This window comes from Labrus bergylta, chromosome 13 (assembly GCF_963930695.1).
Source record: "Labrus bergylta chromosome 13, fLabBer1.1, whole genome shotgun sequence".
Classification (NCBI taxonomy): domain Eukaryota; kingdom Metazoa; phylum Chordata; class Actinopteri; order Labriformes; family Labridae; genus Labrus; species Labrus bergylta.
In genome coordinates this window covers 8,894,111-8,915,134 of record NC_089207.1, presented here as the reverse complement: position 1 = coordinate 8,915,134, position 21,024 = coordinate 8,894,111, and the positions used below count along the sequence as shown (strand labels likewise).

General features: G+C 40.2%; 1 protein-coding gene across 7 annotated transcripts in view; it reads left to right on the top strand.

Annotated features, from left to right (window-relative positions):
• sema5ba (sema domain, seven thrombospondin repeats (type 1 and type 1-like), transmembrane domain (TM) and short cytoplasmic domain, (semaphorin) 5Ba) overlaps positions 1-21,024 on the top strand; it is a 182,480-nt gene that overhangs the window by 94,256 nt on the left and 67,200 nt on the right. For all 7 annotated transcript variants that reach the window (XM_065961974.1, XM_065961973.1, XM_065961972.1 and 4 more), the window contains one exon: positions 75-120. In XM_065961974.1, the coding sequence (XP_065818046.1) occupies positions 75-120 (46 nt within the window). The remainder of the gene's footprint in view (positions 1-74; positions 121-21,024) is intronic.

Here is a 21,024-nt window from a genome sequence, read left to right as displayed (position 1 = left end):
TATAAACTAGATTATCTTGCTAGTCACATTGTGCCCACTCTCATACATCTCCTTTCATTCTTTTCTCTTTCCAGAAACTTCCTGTTCAGACTGGACCTCAGCAACATGTCCACGATACAGGTAGGCCCTCTGAAGCATTCTCTTCTTTGCATCCATTAGACCTCATATCGTCTGGTGGTTTTTATGTCGGAATTTTCTTTCCACGGAGAATGTTTTTTTTTTGTTTTTTTTTGTTTTTTTAACAAGAGTTGTTTTACTCTCAAACAATAGATAGAATAATTGAATGGAAAGTGTTTGGTGTATTTCCAGATTTATGTTGTTTCTTTGCTTTGATTACGATTTCATGAAGTTACAATAAGACACTCATTTCTTTTAAATTACAAATTATAACAGTTACTTCTGACCAAGGGATTTGATTGGACAATAGTCATTCCATATGTGGGGTCCTCTAATTGGCCATACAAACTGTCTTGGTCTATGCTGATCACATTGGCACATCAGAATCACAAAGGTCACTAAAGCAACCATCAAACAGGCTCTTGTGTCAGATTTATAATATATCGGAAAAACAGATAAATCTAAGAATAAAAGGAGCTGGTCTGCTGAAGTGTGAAGATGTAAAAAAAAGTTTAAGGAATGTAGGAAAAATACAACTTTTGAGGTAATGCTGTTATACTAAATATCAGCTCATCTTTAACGATCTTCAGTTTGAATCACACTTGAGATTGTTTTCAGTTTTTCTAAAGTACAACATTCCTGTGTCTGTAAGTTCAGAAGAAGCACAAGATTTTCTGGCACAACTTCACCAACCAACAAGTTGCATAATGAGAATGAAAGGCTTAGAAGAGGTCAAAATGCTCCAGCAACACTTGTAGTACGAAGATCAACTTTATTAACAAATTAGACCGACGTCTGATGAAGGCCACAAGCCGATACGCGTCGCTCTAATTAGTTTAGTTGATCTTCGTACTTAAAAGTGTTGCTGGAGCTTTTTGACTCGTCTGTAAGTTCAGGACATTAGCCTGACTTTTCTAAAGGTTCTGGATGGAGTCAGAAAAAGGTCAATAATAGTGTGGTCAGTAGTGCTGCTCATGTGTGTGTGGGTGTTAGCTGCATGCCTGTGTGTTAGATCCTGGTAAAGAAAAGCTCAGAGACACGCGTCTCAACTTCAGCACTTGTTCGGGTGGGCGTAAACATCGTCTGATTAGCTGCTTTGGGAACAGTTCATCACTGATATCTAACAGTGTGTAGGAGAAGACTCCACAGACAGTTAAACTTTGTATCACTGCCTTGATGAATTTTTAAACCCAACATGTGTTCTGATGATGCACAGACTGAATTGTTGATGAGACAAAGCAGCGTGAGCCGTTCTTCCCTCTGTTTACTTTGTGCTTTCATCCAATGACCACAAAAATGTCTCTGTAAATATCTCTGAATTTCCCTTTGACACAACTTTTAGTCCATTCTGCCAACGAACTGAAAAAAGGTTGCTGCAGGAAATTCATTTAGCCTACTTAAGCTGTCTTCATTTATATGTGTGGATGTTGTGTACAACATAGTTCCTTTATCAATTGCATATTTTCATTTTACTCACTTCATCTTATTTGCATGTAACCGTTTCATGTTGTGGAAAAAATTCTTGAACAAATGTCGACAAAAACGACATTGAGTTTTGTGGCTTTCAAATCATTGACAAACCCCGTTTGTTGTTGCTGTGTGTGGGCACTGCATCCTGTTAAGGCAGAAATTTCTGAGCCCCTTCTCGAGTAATTTCATTGACATTTGTGCAGAAAGTACTCACTGCTGTGGGGCTTTCCTCTTCCATTTTAACACCAGATGTCAATAAAACACGGGCGGCTGTAATCTCCCCTTCGATTTTCTGACAGTGAAGTTGAAGTCTCCGTAAGTGATGTCTTATGTCTGAACTACAAACTTGTTCTTCTAATTATTTAAAAAGTGATGTTAACCAGAGGCAGAAGTCTAAAAAGCACATTTTCAGCTCAGTGTTTGGCCAAAAGACAGTCGTGTTCTGGTAAGTTAATGATAAGAACATCAATTTACGTGACAGTTTCAATATCCTCCTGGAGGAGAGAGCATGCTGAGGTATGAATGTGCATATAGAGTTTAATATCCTCCATGTTGCAGATACATACATACATTGGCTGATTGTTGGTAGGCAGTCAGACAGTTGGATTCTCTGTGTCCTCCTCTGCCTGTGGGTGTGTAGTGTGTGGCTGTTGTTGTTGGCTCTAGGGCACATTGTTGCTGTACAGTTGCATCAGGCGTTCTTATGACAAGCCTGCGATTCTTGGGCCGGTGTCATCTACACTGCTGTATGTCACTTGTGAAAAATAGCAGATTCAGGGCTTCTTTCCATGTTTGAACTGTAGCATGTCTTCTTAGTTTGCCAAAGTTTTCTGCTACTGAAATGCAAGCTCATGTCAATAATAATGCAGTTCTTTAACTCAGTGAAGGGCACATGAGTGTTAATCCTATAAGACATTTTAAACCCTTTTGTTTTGTGTCATAAAGTATTATATCGTATTGGACCATAACATTATATTATCTTATCGTTTCAAATCGTATCGTACCATATCGTATCATGAAGTACCGTATCATAAAATACTGTATCATATGACGGTATCGTACCGTATATTATCATATCCTGTCATACCATACCGTATCGTGTTGTATCTACTAACTATTTTCCCTTTTTTGCCTTCATCTCTCTGCCCATCCAACCCTTTATGTTTGTTCGTTCTCTGAAAAATCTTCTTCTGCTCGAAACCTGCTTTTAAAAATGTTAACATGCTGTATAGACTCTTCTGTCTGTCTCAGTGTGTCATCTACGATGCTAAATGTCACTTAAAAGTATGACAGATTCAGAATTCAGCTTCAGGTAGTTTAACAAACTTTTTTGCTACAGTGTGGCATACTCGTATCATCAATACTGTTTCTTTGAACTCAGTAAAGGGCACAAGAGGATTCAGCCTGGTAACAAACTTTGTACACTCATTCAGTGAAAAGCAGTGTTACATCTTTTGTTCCCACTGTTGCTGTTGGAGAATGAAGGGCCATAGTTTTGGTTTTGCATGTTTGAGCCCATTAACTACAAATCTTGTGTTCTTTTGTGATTTTGCACATTTTTCCAAAGCAAACCCCCAAGCCTTGAGATCGATTTTCCACTATCCATGCAGACATTGGTTTCAGTTGGCTGCTGCAGAAATCCCTCTGAGGCACAAGAGCATGGATGATATTACTTTGGTAGATCTTTGCATGAAAACTGTCTTCTTCGGTTTCAGGTTTTTTTTTTGGAAATAATAGAGATAGAGATTTGGGAATGACGGGAAAGTCAGATTCAAACCAGGGCCATCCCCCTCAAGGACACGACCGCTGCACATGGGGCGCATAGACTAACCACTAGCCCATCTGCCTGTATAATTTGTATATACATTTTTTAAAAAGAAGAATGCAGCATTTTACTTATTGTTACTAGGAAACCACATTATCCTCAGCGCAGACACTTTCCAATCAATATCCCCAAATATTTAAAATAAGGTTATTTAATCTTTTCTTGATCTGCTCTTTGTGTTTGTTAATGTTGTTCTTTGGGAAAAATCATCTTCTGCTTCATTTTTACAGATGATAGCTTCAAATCTGGCCAAATGACAGTTTTGAAACTAATTAAAACATTTCTGGGGAATTAAAATCAATCTTCTTCCTGATGGTCTTGTTTGGTCTTGTTTGCATATGTCGGTCAAATGGAGGCGTTAGTATTGAATTGAGACTGGTTCATAACCAATAAAAACTCCTCAAAGTAAAACACCTTGAATTTTTGACACATTCAGGTTTCAGGATAAATCACAGCGTTTTATTTATTCCAGATTGAACCATCATCATCCATTATTGCTCACAGGCTTGTTTAACTATTTTTTAATTTGCCAAATCTGTAGAGACCCAGAGTGAAATTTGCAGCCTCAGTTTTATGATTATTTCAAGGACAACAACCTTTACTTAACACCACATTTCCCCCCGCTGGATGAAAGCACATCAGCAGCCTCGATTTGTCTGACAAAGTCCTCTTTCACAGCAGCCACCGCTGAATGACATGATGTGTACAGCTGCCACCCGTGTGTCACTGCCAATATCAATGCGCCTTTTGTCTGCATGTCCTAGTTGTCTGCCTTTTTGGAGGAGAGAAGTTGACTTATGAGGGTTTTCATTTGTTTTCTCCCCGCTCGTGTTGTTCTGTGCAGCTCTGCGATGCTGAGCTCTTTGTCCACAAAAAGACATCTGCCATCTTAGCATGCTTATGACATGCATACAGTGAGCGTACACACACTCAAAAACACTCCCCAAATTCTCTAGATGTGTGTGTCTCCTTCACACACATACACAAACTCCTACACACACACATCCTCAGCTTATTGTGAGCCGTAAAGATAAATGAGGTAGATCCTACTTCACTCGGGCCAATGCGGAGGTGTCATCCGTGATGCCAAGACTGAAATCAATGAGAACATTATACGAACTGCCCGTTGAAGCAGAGACGAGGGCCTGTACCCTTGTGCTCATGTGCCAGTGAACCAGAAAGCCGTCCAAAGAGACGGAGGAAGGCAGCGTCTTAAAATACTCTCTTTCTCTTTTGTTGTATAACTGAATGGAAAACAAACCAGAATCTCCCACTTGCCAGTTCAAGCCTCTGCTTCCACATCAAAGGATCGTTTCTCCGAGGCATTGCGTTTCGAATCCTGTTGCTTGTATATCCACGCCACCTGTCACAGGCAAAGACTGTTTTCACACTAGTTCTTTGTTTGAGCCTCAACTTACTCTTAAAAAGTGCAAGCTCCCTTCTAAACTCTCCTTAAATCGTAACTCTTTCCTCAAAATGCCATAAAACACGTTTTCAAACTCATCTGGTTGTGGCAAACAAAAATCTTACCATCATGTTGCTTCAGCATCTTTTGCAGTATTCACCACTGCACTGTTTCATATTTAGTCATGTAAATATTAGTCTTTTCTTATTATGTTTATTGTTGATATTTAATGTTGTACCTGTACATATGAGAGCACAGTTCACCGAAGTTAAATTCCTTGTGTGTGTAAGCATAAGACAATAAATCTGATTCTGATTCTGTAATGTGAATAAGATCAGAGGGCACTTTTTGTCTCTGTATAATGTGCCTTTCAGAGTAGATGTCCAGTAGATGATGCACTTTAGCACCAGTCTCTCAGACCAAAACAATGTTCCCTCAGCGCACTCCATGTCCAATGTCACGATAAAGACAGGAGTGTGATCGTTTACACTGGCTGCAGAGAGGAGGGTTGAAGTTACAAAAAAAAAATGGACTGATTCAAGTTTTTCAGTTCTCAAGAAAAATACACATGTAATCATGACTCTGCTGTGAAACATGAAAGCACCAATATCTAAATTGCAGCTCAAGTAGATTCTCAAATATGACATTTTAAAGGGAAGGATCGAATACAATAAAGATAGAAATAAAACAGTTTTATAAGCCCAGTGTTGCAGAATGACTCATCTTACGTCCATGCTTCTAAAGAATTATGTTCAGACGCAGTCCAACGATCAAAACTGTTTTGTTGTTTTTAGATGACAAACTGTTCTGAACAGCTTTCCCCCTTTAGGGCTCAACTTTGGATCTGTTGACAAGCCAAGACTGGTTTCCAGAAAACAAAAACAAAAATGTAATTCCCCCTTAAAGCACCAGTCATATCTTCCATTGGAATCAAATTGCTCGTTTTATTTGTATCAATTCAATAAACTGGAAATGATACATTAAGCTTAATCAAGTAGACTAAAATGTGCAAAAGCTTGTTTTCCTGACCTCTTTGACCTCTTCTCAGTCTCTGGTTGCCAAAAAAAGAAAGAAAGAAAACTGTATGAGAAGCATAATGGACTTTACAAAGCGTTTATTGGATAAACTGCTAGTGACAACAGTCTGGAGTTTGTTCTTTCTTTTCAAGGCTAAACAGATACACCACAACACCCATAGGTACTCTCCATAAGTACTCGCATCATAAAGTAATCACATAGCGGTTCATGGTACCATTATATGAAAGTACATATTTTGATCAATTTCAGTTCAACCTTGGATTCCAGTGTAACCAACTGTTCAATTGTCTGTTTCTTTGGTTCAGTATAGCTGTGAAAGCAAGAATTGACAGGCACTGTCTAAGGTAAATAACAGAGTTTATCATTCACCCATTTACTTCCAAGGTTATTAATGATGTCAAACAATGACTTACATGTGGGTTTTGTGGTCCATTTCTAAGTTATTGACCAGGAAATGGACGGTTGAATGAGATTTCAGTCAATACTGAGGGGAGCCGATTCAGTTTACCTTGAGATATTCTCTGTCTGAGTGTTGTTTGTTTGTTTGTTTGTGAATGACTGAACTCCACAACCTGGAAAAACACATTGCGTACCTTCCTGAAGTACATCAGTGAGTCATTTTATGTCTCCAATTTTCTCAAGAGTTTTAATCGACATGACTATCACCCATCATCCACCTGCTCTGATTCTAGTTTCTACCATCACCGGTTCACAAACTTGTTCTCTGTGCAGATTTTAGTGAGTGCTTTTTAAAACACAGGAGGCCAGAGCCCTGATACTAAACAATAACTTTATAGCTGTGCAATTGATGTCATATTTTCTATGGGAGTGCTGATTGTGTTCTGAATATGTATAAATTCCACTTTTCCACGCAGCGCAGTATTGGCTCTATTTAATCTACTCTTTTGCTACCAGTGCTCAGGGTTTTTCCTGCACATTAATCTGCAAGGCGGCTGCCTCCAGCATATTTCATAACGCCCCCGGCCCTCGTCAAAGCCTGATGTGTGTTTTCGTTAACAAGTTTCTGGTGTGCAGACTCAGTATTTTTCTATCTTTGGATGTTTTTTTTTTTACAGCACCCAGTCTTAGTTTTTTGATGTGCATGCTGTTTGATATTTCTGTATGTTTTCGTTAACAACACGGTTTAACGCAGACATCACTTGGTGAATGTATCATTTCTAACTGAAGTTACAGCACTACACCGTACCGTGAAACCGCAATGAAGTACAACTGTCCCGTAGTTTGACCTGAACTAATTACCAATAGTTTTGGGGTTCTCACTCTTTTCAGAGAATGTATTTATTTGAAAAAAGTTTGCAGCCAAATCATTCATTTACTCAAATAAGTGACCAGTCAGGATTCCCTTGTGAGCCATTTAGAAACAAACCAGTGATCGATGGTATAAAGTAGAGGTGGGGGGAAAAAAATATTTATGTAAAGATCATGATTCTTATCTTCTGAGGTTTTAAATAGATTCATAACTTCCAAAATAGGCTAATCAGGCACTCACTGCTAAGTGCTAAGGCTAGCTCTTTCACTCAGTAGAATACCAAATGGAGCAGCAAAAATATCAGCCAGTCTCACAGATGACTGGAGTAGATCCTGAAGTATACTAATTCAAAAATAGACTTAGAATCAATGAATCCAGAGTCGTTGTGAATTGAAAATAGATTCTGAATCAAATAGTGACCCCATCATCTGAATGGGGATTGTTTCCTGTCCCTTTTCAATAATGCATGTCATGGAAGCATGAAGGGGAAAACTATTTTTGGTAACAAAACATGGAGAAGTTTACTTCTACAAGAACACAAACAACTGTAAAGCTTGGCATTCTGTGGGCCTTTTTTCAAAGTCAAAGTTCAACCTTACTTAAAGGAAGTGTCAGTGGATGGTGTGAAAGTTAAGAGTAGCAGCTAAGGTCAGGCACAAAGTCATCTTGTAGAGATGAAAGCAGGCCTGTGGAGTGCAAAGCATGACTGGCTCTACTTTGAAATGAAGGTCGTCCATTGAGAGCAGGTGAAACTCATACTGACGCTGTTTAGAAACAACTTGCTGATGGATTGAAAAGCAAACCAAAGAGGGTGGCCTGCTCACCGTCTAATCACAAAGTTGCGTTCTCTACTTACCCATTCATCTGTTGGAACTGGCTGGCTTCAGCTTTCCTATGGAAGCATTTAAATGGCCTGAAACCACACGCCGCTGTCCCCATCCTCATCACCATCCCTACCCCCTTTTAGTATCCACTTTTACCTTCGGTGTAAGGCTATGTGGTGCCGTTGTTGTGTGGGTTGTTGTTTGTGTGTCATCCAACCGGCAGCCTATGACAGCACCAAGTGATAAATCCAGCCGCAAACCACTTGGCCTGAAGACAAAGCTACGGTGGCCAACAAGGGCAAATGTGCTACAACAGTAGATTAAAAAAAAAAGCTTTGGATTCAGAAACAGCAGTTTAACAACGCATTCACAGATCCAAAACAAATACAACAGGAAAGTGTTGAAAGTAAAAAAAAACAACAACTGTCAAAAGCTGACAGATATGCAATAACAGCAAACATTCAACAAAGACCCAAAAACACACAATCCCAGAAGACAACTGAAAGTGAAAAACCTTTGTGTTCAAATGATCAGCTTCGGGCCTGCAGGGGGCGACAAGCGAAACAGGATTTTGGGTCAATGTCTTTATAGGTGAGCAGGTTTTTCTTTTTGTTTTTGCTGCATATTTTGTGTGTTTTTTTAAGAAACAATGCAAATACAAAATCCCATACAAAGCTCAAAACTCAAACACAGAAATATGAAGTTATTTATGAAACATGCTTATCTTTAAAATACATCCAACCACTTTCTTCTTCCACTTATTGCCTCCTACAACTCGTGAGCACTCCTATCCTGCCGTGGTGACCATACATACACAATTTCCTGTTTTTTTTATTTTTTTTATTAGTGTGTTTTTTTTATTTTGCATCATGCATTTGTATCACTTGTGTGGTTTTAATGTATTGATTTTACTTTTTCTAATGTTTTTAAATGTGCATTGTGTTTTCTTTGTTGTACTTCATTTTTTTTTTATTGTTTATGAGGCCTATTGTTGCACAGAGTTTGCCCTTTTTTGGCCACCGTACAAAACATGATCTGCCTTGGTGCAAGAAGTTGAGATGAAGGGCCTGATGTAACGTCTGTGAATAAATGCATGACCATGTGTCTGTCAAGGCAGTTAAGCGTGTATTTGCCAGCTTTGCAGTCTTTGTGGCCGAGGTTTTAGATGTTGGACCATGCCAGAGGGGGGTGCAGGGCCACCTAGGTGCTGATTCCATGGCTTTCAAAGGCTCGGCCAAGACTGTTCTGTTCACGCACCTGGGAGAACACCTGCTATGGCCATTAGTGAGCAGGCAAGCGTGGAGGAATGAATGCGTAGGCAATCAGCAGAGAAAGGAACTGAGAGGGAGGTGGAGGAGACAGACAAGGAGAGCCGGGGATAAAGAGGTAGGCTGGAGCCCGAGAATGAAAGACAGAGAAGATAACAGGAGGGAAAAAAAGAGCGAGAGACCGATGCAAAACCAAGAGAACAACAGTGAAAATCGCACATACCTCACAGAGCTGAAGAGATGAAGACAAATGACAAAGAGAAGAGTGAATATGAGAGAGAGAGTGTGTGTGAGGGAGGTGACAAGCTCGAGTTTCTTTCTCTCTCTGGACTGTTCCTCTAGTTAGCCTCTGAGGAGTCATAAGAAATAGTTCCCCAGTGTGCGGTACCCTCACAGGACGTGTTGGAGCCATCAGAGGCAATGTTTTTCACAAACTGTGCCTCCTTTTCTTGTTTCTGTAAGCAGGAAACGCAGACTTCTCCAAAGTAGGTGGAGGGTTTCAATGAATATGTAATAGGAACATTCCTCTACTGCCTGAAAAAAACAATGTACAATCATTATACCACAAAATGTAGATGTTAAAAAGAGTAGGAACAGAAAAGGAACAGACTGTAAACGTTTATAACCTGTTTTTGCCTGTTTTAGATATGTCTTTAATGGTCCAATCTGTGATTTCTAACTTGTATCAGTGATGATAAGATTGTTCCTAACTATAGCTCAGATTTCAGATAGCAGCGACATTCATTATAACAAACACACGATCATGTTCACTCAGATGACTTGACGGGTTGTATACAAATGCACAAGTTAGCCAAACAGTGAAGTCTCTGATTGATTTCTGTTGTTCAGATCCATCCAGGTTCAATAACCACTAGAGTTGAGTGTTCACACTTTTCCTTCCAACTTGTCAACAAGTGAATGGGTCAGCCTGAACGTTTTAAGATAAAGCTGAATCAATGTCGTCTTTGTTTTCCTCACAAGATAATACGATGTGTTTAAAGACAAAGTACTTTGTGTTTTATCCTCATACTGTACTTGACACACAAACACACACAATCACAAACCCAGCTACCTCACAGAGGGACTGTTCAGCCTTCCTACTCTGCCAGAGCCCAGACTCAGAAGCTGCTGCACATCCTCAGAGTTTCTGCATCTCTATATCCTCCTTCTCTTTTCATTTTTTAACTCAGCTTCTCTCTGTGTGTCTTTTTTGTGCCAAGTAGAGCTGGTATTAGTGCTGGTGGTGGGTCTGACTGCATCCACCCACATGCTCTGTCCTAGCAGCTCCCACTGACACAGCTCCCTCTCTCTCTCTCTCTCTCTCTCTCTCTCTCTCTGTTGTGCCGGTCTGTCTGATCTCCGCCGCAATCACAGCAGCAGGAGGAAGATGGTGGGAGGAGTGTGTGTTTATGTGCATGTGTGTATGTGTGGTGGGGGATAAAGCAGAGGAGTGGGAGAGTGGTAAAAAAAAAAGAAAATCTGAGGTTCAGTGAAGCTCAAGTGCTCAATGGGTGGAAGAGGAGAGCTGCAGCAGGAGCTCTGTATCTGTTCCCCTAGCCTTTTCACACATGCACTCCTGAAAAGTTTGAGAACATTTCAGGACAGGATGCTGTTGAAATCTTCCTGAGGTGCCTGTTGGAAACTTGAGGTCTCATGAGGCACGATATGACGTAAAAAGGGCGACGCAGAAATGAAAGGTGATGCGTCAGAGTCCAACGTTATAAAGACAGTTTGTGCCTTGAAATCAATGCTACTTGTAATAGAGGTATTCACAGTAAGGAACATACTTGCAAGCACAAGAGTATGAAGCGGCATCATTACATGCACGACAATCACACCAGTCGAGTGACATAAATGTCATCACCCCCGTCAGCCTGCTTGTAGCGAATGTTCCTGAATGTTTCCTGCTGTGGTCTGACATCGGCTCACCCTCACTAGTGGGGAAAAATCTGGGTAAAGTCTGGGTGAAATAAATTGTCTGTTTGCGTTCACACATTCAGCTCAACCTGAGGAATTTGAGAACAATTTCAGGTTGTTTTGTGTGTGAAAACACCTCATGGGGCGCATGTGTAAAGCCGATGGCACGGGTTGGTCTAACCTGTGGCCCCTTTGCTTAATGTCATTCCCCTCCTACTCTCTCTCTCCCTGGTTTCTGACTCTGTCCCGTCTCTCCAATAAAGGCACAAGAAGCCCCAACTTGAATCTAAAAATCAAACAGACAAAACCACCGTCTGATTGTTTGTTTTTCTTATTTATTTTTTTAGATGCATATGGCAGATGTGCTGTGAGCGAATCCTGATTAGTTGAAAAATAAAGACAGCAACCTTTTGATGGGCAGACTTTCAAGACAGAGATGGAAATAAATGCGTACCTCATCTTTGACTTTCTTTTTCCTTTCTCGTTTTCTCTCACCTTCTTTTGTAGTTGCAAAAGTAAAGAAAATAACACAAGCAGAGCCCGTTTTTTTGTTTGTTTTTTTTTTCCACATTTTCCAACGTAGCCTACTAACCGGAGATAGAATATTGATTCGTCTCCTGCTAACATGTTTGTGCGAAACCTTGGAGGTACTGAATTGTACTTCATGTGTTTGTCTCTAGCTGATTTTTTTTCCTTCCCTTTTCTTTTTTATTTTGTGAGTCACAGAAGTCAGCGTTGGCCTCTTCAAATTGTGTCTGATGCTGTTTTGTTTTTTTCTTCAGTCATGCCAAGAAATAGCATCACAAACAAAGTTACTCACACATACACATGCATTCATATAACTACTGCAACACTGACGGTTGCGCCTCTCTCAGAATTCCGTCTTGCTCTTTTTCTTCCCTTCAACATTTTTCCACTCACAGATGTGCAGATATTTGAAGAGGTCAAGGCTTCAAAGATACCGGCCTTGGCCTTATGAGGAAATATGGTGAAGAATGTAACTCTAGGTATCAGCCGCTCAGCCGGTACGGGGTCACGCATGTTCTGACCTCACTTGTTACCGAGTTAAAGCACCAGCATAGAAAGAGCTGGAGGACTTCGGGGATGGAAATCAGGAAAAGGAAAGGTGTGCAGTAGGTGAGAGTATAAGAGTGAATAGAATATATAAGAATATCTTGCTCTTTCCTGACATTTTTGCAGAGGGATAATTTATGCATTTTGTACTCTGCGCAAAAGAACAGCATGCCTTATAAAGTAAAGAGCAGAAAAGGACTTTCAAAGATGATTATAGGGTTTAAAAAAAGCTAACAGAATCAATATAAAGGATGTACAGCAATTAGTAATAAACATGCACAATCCCTGCAAGTTTGACGTTGGCTCTGAATCTTTTGTCACTCACTGAGAGAGTACAGAAACTGTAGTTAGCGTGGGTTAGCATCACTTGGTCGCACTGAATTCAGCAGTGACAAAGCTTTATGGTAATAAAACAAGGTGATAAAATGTCCACAGAACATTAAACACACTGCCTCAGATGAATATCCAATTTCAGCAGTCTGTCCATGCCTTCATCTTGTTCAAGAGAACATGACTTCTGTAAAAAGAAAAAGGCCTAAAATGTGCAGCTTTGGTGTAATGCTGGTAAAATGCTAACTCCTGTTTTGTGTGAATGATAATTCCTACTAAGATGAGGCATGCGTTTAATTAAAAAAAAGCAACGATGGTCTTCTGAGAATGCCTTGAATAGTTCACATGTAGCAAAAAAGAAAACTGTGTTTTATAAGACATTTAAGGCGCTAGCAAGCAGGCTACTAGCTAGTTTGTGGCTATCCTGTACAGTCCTGAAAGATTTGCTGAGGATGATGCATACACTGAATAAACGTATGAAGTTAACGTGGCGGCTGTGATGTCACCCATCGGTCTGTTGACTACCAATCTCTGAACCCTTCGGCAATTATTGAGTATGAAAGAGAAGGCCAGGAAAGATAATTTGATGTAAAAAAAAAAACAAGCTGACCTCACATTAAGCAAAGTTTTGACAAATGGATCTCAAAGGCACACTTACACCTAAAAGCTTTTTTAATAACACCAACAGGAGTAAATATGATTTGTTTGTTCCGCCTGTGCTAATCAGTGTGAGGGGAGCAGGGGGAGGAGGGGGGGGGGGAAAGGTCTTTGTCAGTCCATCAGATAATCCGTGCTCAGATAAGACTGGAGCAACATGGAGGTGGAATGTAAACACCACATTACTGTCTGGATCTCCTCCTATCTCTCTCCATCCATCCATCTGCCTTAAACCGCTGCTCCGCCATCCCCACTCTCACTTATTTTCATATCACTCATCTGCCATTTTGCATTCTTAAAATCCCAACAACTGCAAAAATACATCAATAACTCACAATCTGCTTCTCTCCAGGAGAACATTTTCTTTGCTCCGGGGTTTATTCCTACAGTTAATATTTCTTTCTCTGTGCATGCACAAGTCGCTCTTTGTACAGAACAATCACATCGTACGTCAACATGCAGACTTTACTTTAAAAAGTGTTGCGTTTATTTAATCAAGTGCTGTAGATGATTCTTGTTGGGCATGCCAAGGCAAAGCTACTCATTCATCTAAATAGGTGTTGTGGAAGGAAATCTTGAAAATATGTGTTGCAGTATACATAGATGCCAAAAGCCTTTGGTCCTGGCCTGATGAAAACAGTTGCTTTGTAAGTCTGATAGATAGTGCATGTTATTGGTGAGGTCAGCAGATGTCAGAAGATCATTTCTATTTTACAGTAATTTACTGTTAGTTGCAGAAGTTTCTGCTTAACTTTTTATACAAGTTGAATTGTTTGAAATACCACTTTTGTTATGTAATCCACACATGCTTGAATTTCTGGATTTGACTATTTAGAATATCATACAATTTTAGTTTGTCCAAACTGCAGTTTGACTATAATAACTTTTCTCAAAAGGTAACAGTTGTCGTTTTTATTCAGGGAAAAAAAATAGCAGTTGAAAACAGGAAAAATATTGCATACATATGTTACCATCAACCCCTTTTTTATAGGTTTATTTTAGGGCTTTTTGTGCCTTTATTTTAGTGATAGAAAAAGCGTATAGAGTTGGAAATCAGAGAATGATAGTGGGGAACGACATGCGGGAAAGGAGCAACAGGCCGGACTAGAACCTGGGTCGACCGACCGGAGGACCACAGCCTACGTACATGGGTTGATCGCACCAACTACTAAGCCCCCTGTGCCCCAATGCAAAATGTTTTATATTGAGGAGTCTGGCCCCTGCTGATTCCCATTCTTACCTGTGTAATTGTCAAGGCAAGACCTGCTGGTGGAAGAGGACGGGACAATCACAAAGAAAGCCTGACTCCTGACTTTATTGTCTTTATGCTGCAAACTCACCCTGGCTCAGTGTGATCCTGTGCTGCAGCTGAACTGAAGTGTTCCATCTAGCAGAGCACCGCCAGGTTTCCCTCTGATTGATTTGCCCTTTTTGGAAATGCATGGGGGAAATGGGGTTATGGAAAGGGGCAATTGTGCTCTTTGTGATTTTGTTCTTTCCAAAAAATAAAGGTGGTTAAAGTCAATTTCAACAGCCATTATCCCCGAGCTGGGATCAGAGCAAAACTTCCTTTCTCTTGAAGTCACCTCTTTTTTTGTTGTTGTTGTTGCTGTGTCCTTATTTTCCGACTGGGAGACTTTGACTTTTTGTTTGTTGTTAGTTTTCTGGCGGAGAACTTCTTAGAAGTTTTGAGACAGGAGTTTTCCCCCGTGTGTCGGGGGCCTGGGATTTGTCCTTGTCGTGGTGTTTGTGTTTCGGGGGTTGTTGGAGTCGATCTGTGGTCTCTGGCTCCCACAGACAGCTGATGATGAGCAGCCCCCAGGTGGCCGCCCTGCTGTGCAACATGATGGTCTGCCTCCTCAGAGCTAAAGACCTCTTTAACAGATGCAGGGCTGGGGGAAAAAAGGCTGACAGCAGTACTCTAGCAAAACTGCACTGCGGTCTTACAATGTAATCGGTGTTAGAAAAGCAGATGTCAAAGCAATAAGTTACGTTTCGTTGCTCTTACCCAGTAATTTCTGTGTAGTTCTAGATTTTAGTTTGGCAATATCACCAGTTATTGGCTGATAGAGCAATCTTTTATATTGTTGGCTTGAAAAAGTACCACTTTTCATTTACTACTCGGTTCATCAGTATTTATTTTCCCATTCTGTATCAGCATTTTAAATCTTCTCCAAACAATATCCTTTCCTTCCTTTAATTTTGGAAAGAAAAATGAAATTATCGTAAGCCACCACCTTCATTTATATCATTCTAACAGCTTAGAGAGCATATTTTATTTATCAGTTTGATATGCTGGGTAGTTGAAAGTCATACAAAACCCATGAACTCCAGCTTGTTTTAGCTTTACAAAAATCCCAGTCAAAGGTTTGAATGGAATTCAAAAGACTTTAAATCATAAAAAACAGTAACCTTTGAAATGGTTAACTTTTAAAATGACCCCAAGTTACAGCCTCAAATTTAAGTAATATAGCAGTAATTCAAAGTTTTTATTTTTATTTTCCCCGTTAAAATGTTTTGAATTGGGTCTGCCTTTAAGAAGAAATTCTGAGATTTCTAGATAAAGTCTCATGAGAATAAAGTCTTAGTATTATGGGAATAAAGTCTAAATATCAGGAGAATAAAGTGTGCATTGATATCACAAAAATATCTTTAAATATTGAATGAAAAGTGTTAAGATTATCCCTCAGTTTAACCTTTTTATTAAAACATGAGCTAAACATCAAAGCTCAGGTACAGTCTGTTCAAACCATTGCATTGACACCTGACAGCAACATGAAGTATGAGTGGCTGAAGCAGGGCCACTGAAGGACAGTTACCATGCAGCTGCTATGACTGTTTGCTGTTGTTTGGTCCCAGCGTGCGACGTCTCCCTGCGCTGGATCAAGGTCAGGAGAACAGAGCTGACCTGAGGGGTCACCGTGTGCTCCTTTAAACAGGAAATGTCCTCTGCAAACTCCTTCATCAACAGGGACAGTCAGGAATGTCCCAAAACACGGAAAGAAAATAAATCCATGTGTTGTTTTAGGTGTTTTTTTGTCACATGGAATTCCTCCAAGAGAAGGGGAAGCGGCTGAGGTTTTGCTGAAGTCGCACTGACCTTTTCTCATGCGGGTGCGGGTGGTGTTCATGGAAGAGGGGTTTATTCCAGATATATCTTTGATGATTATCTACATTATGCATGTGACATACAGCTACAGTCCTCACATTTCTGAAGGACGCATGGATTCATGGATGAAAGAGGATGGAATAATGTGAAAGGCTGCAGGACGGACAATAAGCTGACCCGCTCACATATTTCATATCGCACTGTATCAAGCTCCTCTCTCCTGCCCTGAGTTTGATGACTCATGGCTGATTTCATTCACACTCTTCATTAATTCCAATGCTGCAAATGGGCCACAGATTTAATTATTGATGTGCCCTTTGTCCGAATGGAGGGATAATCTGTGAGCCTGAGAGCTGAGAGCAAGAGGAGGCCACTTGTCACAGTGTTCGATGCTGCAGCTCGGCTGGCCTGCTTTAAAGCGATGTCTAAGCCTCCTGAGAAAGAAGAGCTATCTGTTATGGCATACTGAATGCCTGTGCAGTGATGCCTGTATTTATACATTAAACCATGTATTGTTTTGGGTTCTTACAATTTGTGTTCTTGTGGATTTATATCCTCATGTGCTGGAAAGTTTGCGTAACAGTGTGCTGCAAGAGATAGATAGATGGCTTGGTTTTAATCTGTCATTCGTCTGTGAGATTTCTCGTCCACAAAACAAAGCCAATAAAGTCTTGTATTTATGATTTAGGAATGACAAATAAAATGAGTTGATATAACATCTTTGTGTAGATGTGATCTCACCCACTGCTGCACGAAAAATGATTTTGTAGGAAAAAGAGATTCTTATCTTCTGAGATTTTAAATTTAAAAAAAGATGTTTTTGTCTAATCAGTAGAATGCCAAATAGAGCAGCAAGAAATTCAGCCATTCTCACAGATGAGTGAAGTAGATCCTGAAGTGTGTACTCATTCAAAAATAGACTTTGAATCCATGGAGCAATGAATCATTTTGAATCAAAAATAAATTCTCGTCAAAGTCAACAAGAATGGAAATTAAATCGAATCGTGAGACACCCAAAGATTCCCAGCCACCTTTTCAATTATCAAACGGACAAATGAACAAACAAACAAATCTCAGCCAGTTGAAAAATGTTTGAAAGGAAGCCTTGAATGGACCGTCCTGATTTTACCCCGTTTTTAACCGAACGTTCATATTGTTAATATCCGATTTAGTGCTCACTGTGAGAATTTAAAATATTTGATTATGAAATGAAAATACTGCCATTACAAAGTTTAGTTGTACTTTGCCTTAGTGTTGTTAGGTTGTAACCTTTTGGGTTAAAGAAGAGGGGAACGCCCCAAAACAAAGAAAAGAAATCCACCAAACGGGTGTAGTCACTGATCCACAGCTGCAATAAGCCAATCAGCTCGTTCACACTTTCTGATTCTACTCTCCACACCAATTCTTATGGATGAATTGTCCAAAAGGCCACTGATAAGACGACCAATGAAGTCTGACACGCTTGAAAATGTACAGCCAACGACTGGCCACACATAGCGTAAAAGATGACCAGTTGACCACCCGTCCATTCAGCGTGTCAGAGTCAACACGGAGCTGCTCTTGATGAACGAGCGTCCTTCAGTGTTTTATCATTCTTAAGTAAACTACAGAGCTGTTTATGCTGCTATATAAGTTATTATATTAATCAGATGTCACTCTTTTTTTCTTTGGTTTTACTTTCAAACCTTAGATGAATGTCCTTCAAGTTAAATAGCTGAAAATAATGATCCTTATTTAAACACTGTGTACTTCATGTTAGTGTGCACATTGCTGTGTGTTACCTGCATCTCTCTTGTCCGTGTGTGGGTGCACACACAGTACAGTGAGTGTTGGAGGAAGAGAAGGAGTAATCCTCTGTGCTGGTTGGTTGGTCATGGAGAGACTGTCTGCCTTCACCTGTCAGCCTCCCTAATGTGGATTACAGGGAGTGGGAGGAAGTAACGGGGTGAGTGGGCGACCACATGCAGGCTGGAAACGGAACCATACAACGTTTTCAACATCAGAGCAAGAGCGCGGGACTTCTTATTCTTAACGTACACTGCTTTTGAATTGAAGAAAACTTCTGTAAATGTTCAAATTTAACCTTACATACCATCTCTCACAGAAGCATCCAGTTTGCAACAGATGAATCACGATGAACACAGCCTTGAATATCTCTCTGAAGGAGCACAGTAGTGTTTTTACAGTATTACAAAATTTGGCACATTAACCGTGGAGAACAGCATGTCCTTGTAAGAATTTAATAACTTTTTTAGTGTCTCTGCGTATTGAAACTTCTTTTTCAGCACTGTGAAAACTTTTTGTAACACCAAGTTAAAAAAAAAAGAAGTCAAGCACTAAAATTTTAAAGGCTCTTTGAGGAGTGCTGGTTATGAAACAACTGGCATAAAATATTTATGCCTCTTAATGACCTACAAAAGCAAACGAGACCATGAGAGACAAGTTTGATAGGTTCTATGAAGTCACTTCTTGTGCTTCTAACCTCTGCTGCAGGGTAGGTGTCACACAAAGTGAGTTACTGCACACTGCAGAAACATCCCAACCAAAATCTATGCAAGCCAAAAGTTCCTTACAGGAGCTATAAGAGGTGTCCAAATTCAGGGGTGCATTGAAGGACTCAGTCTTGGTAGCCTGTGTAGACGGCTCAAACCGAACTGAAATGAGGCGGTCTCGTCCACGAAGGATGTCCTGTTTGCACCATTAACTGCTCCTGCCTTTGTTACTACGGTAAGCATCACTCCTGTCTCCTAGCAACCTCATCAGCCGCAGCAGAACTAGCTAACAGAACGTCACATATCTTTAGGTAATTTGACGTTTTGCTGCTCCCCTTTGTTTTTAACAAACTCTTATCAATAACTATTTGATTGGGTTGGAAGCAAATTCTTGTATTTAAAAGTGAATTGCTTTTTTCTGCATCCGCCAGCTTCTTTTGAATTGGAGCAGAATAACTGACAATGAAGGATGTACTGAATGGATCCTTCATTGCGCAGGAAAGGTAGGACACATATGTCGGCCGTATTTGAAGAAGCCTTTGGCCTGCCGCTGTGACATCATTGGCCAAGAAATGTTTGAAGGATGAAGTCCCTGAATTTGGACAGCTATTATGTTTCAAATGACAAGACCGTGTCATTTCACACCTGTCCACCAGGGGCTCTCAGTGTCTCCCTACAACTCTGCATGGGCTGCTTTTAACCCCAACTTACCATGACAAAGAAGTTTATTTTGAAATAATTCATGGTGCATAAACACTCTGATATATTTGTTATGTTTAGTAACTGCAATCACTTTTCAAAACTCGTAAGCCTGTTCATTGACATCACTCTAGGTCTTTTAATTCTGCTTCACTTGTCTGCAATTTCATGCCTGTAATACACATGCACTTTGGATCAGGTTATAAAATAACAGGTACTGATACCAAAACAGTACAAAATGTTTGAAACACAAGTGCCTAGCCATCCAAGGACTTTATCATGACGTGTCATTATGAGTAAATATCCAGTCATTATCATAAGAAAAACAAAGATTTCTCTCTGTGCATTCAATGCAACCTTGTTGTCTTCAGTATTCGGTGCTAAGGATATGCTTAAGTGCATAGCTGGCTTTGTCAGTACCTAATTATAAGCTGCAAACACAATCGGGCTAAAGACATCCTTAGTGTGAAATTGAATCTGTTTTAAAAGGGCAGTGAGGCATATTTGCCGAACCAGACTCTTAAGTTCAAACTTGATTGACTGTCGCTAAATGTTTGCACCTCCATTCCTTATTCTCATCCGTGGGCTGTGATTGATTAGTATAGTTGTATTAACAGGGTTGTTAGATTTCAAGTTGTTTTTAGATGTATTTGTTCTCTTCTGTTACAATGCTGCGGGCTTGGAAAACAGCATACTGAAGTCTTTATGCTTTATACAGAAACACAAGTATAATGACTGATAAACTAAAGCTGCCTTTCACACCTGGAGATTGGCTGAAAGTGCTGGCGTTGTCAGGAGTGTTTGTAGCTTCGCGTTCACGGCTCGATGAACATCTGCTGTTTGCTGTTCGTTCCTCCTGCCGTTGTCTGTCTGCTGCTTTCCGCTTCTCTCAACCATGCAAACATTTAGTCATAACTTTTAAATACTGTGTTTTTTTTGCTCGAGTATAGACACACAACAACAGTGCGACCACCCCCTCAGACTGCTCTCCTCCATGTCTGTGTGTGTGTGCCGATGAGGGTGTAGGTTAGGGACCTCGTGCAGCACCGGTTTAGTGTGTCAGAGTGGGTGTTTGACAAGGAGAGGTATGAGTAAAGGAGCTTCTGGTTGGTGTGTGTGTGTGTGTGTGTGTGTGAGATAATAAAACACAAAAGAGAGGATGTGGGTGTGTCCATAGATCTGTGTTTGGAGACAATGAGCTGCGAGACAAAGCGTTGGTGAAAGTCATGTTTCATGCATCTGTGGTTTTGTATGCGGCTTCGGAAACCTGATATCTTTGTTTATATGACCGTGAACCTATGGGGGATTCTTTCTGTAATTATATACATTTTTATGCATTCATTCTTTTTTTCCTTGCACACTTTCGATGAACTAGCACTTCACTATGTAAAGGTGAAAATCTCATGAAAATCATATAATACTTAAAGCTCATCTCTGGTCCACTAATCCAGCAAAGTATTCAATTGGGAAACAAAGAGGTAGGTTTCAATCTTCTGCTGTTTTAGTTCAAATTTGAGTTATAGATTTCGA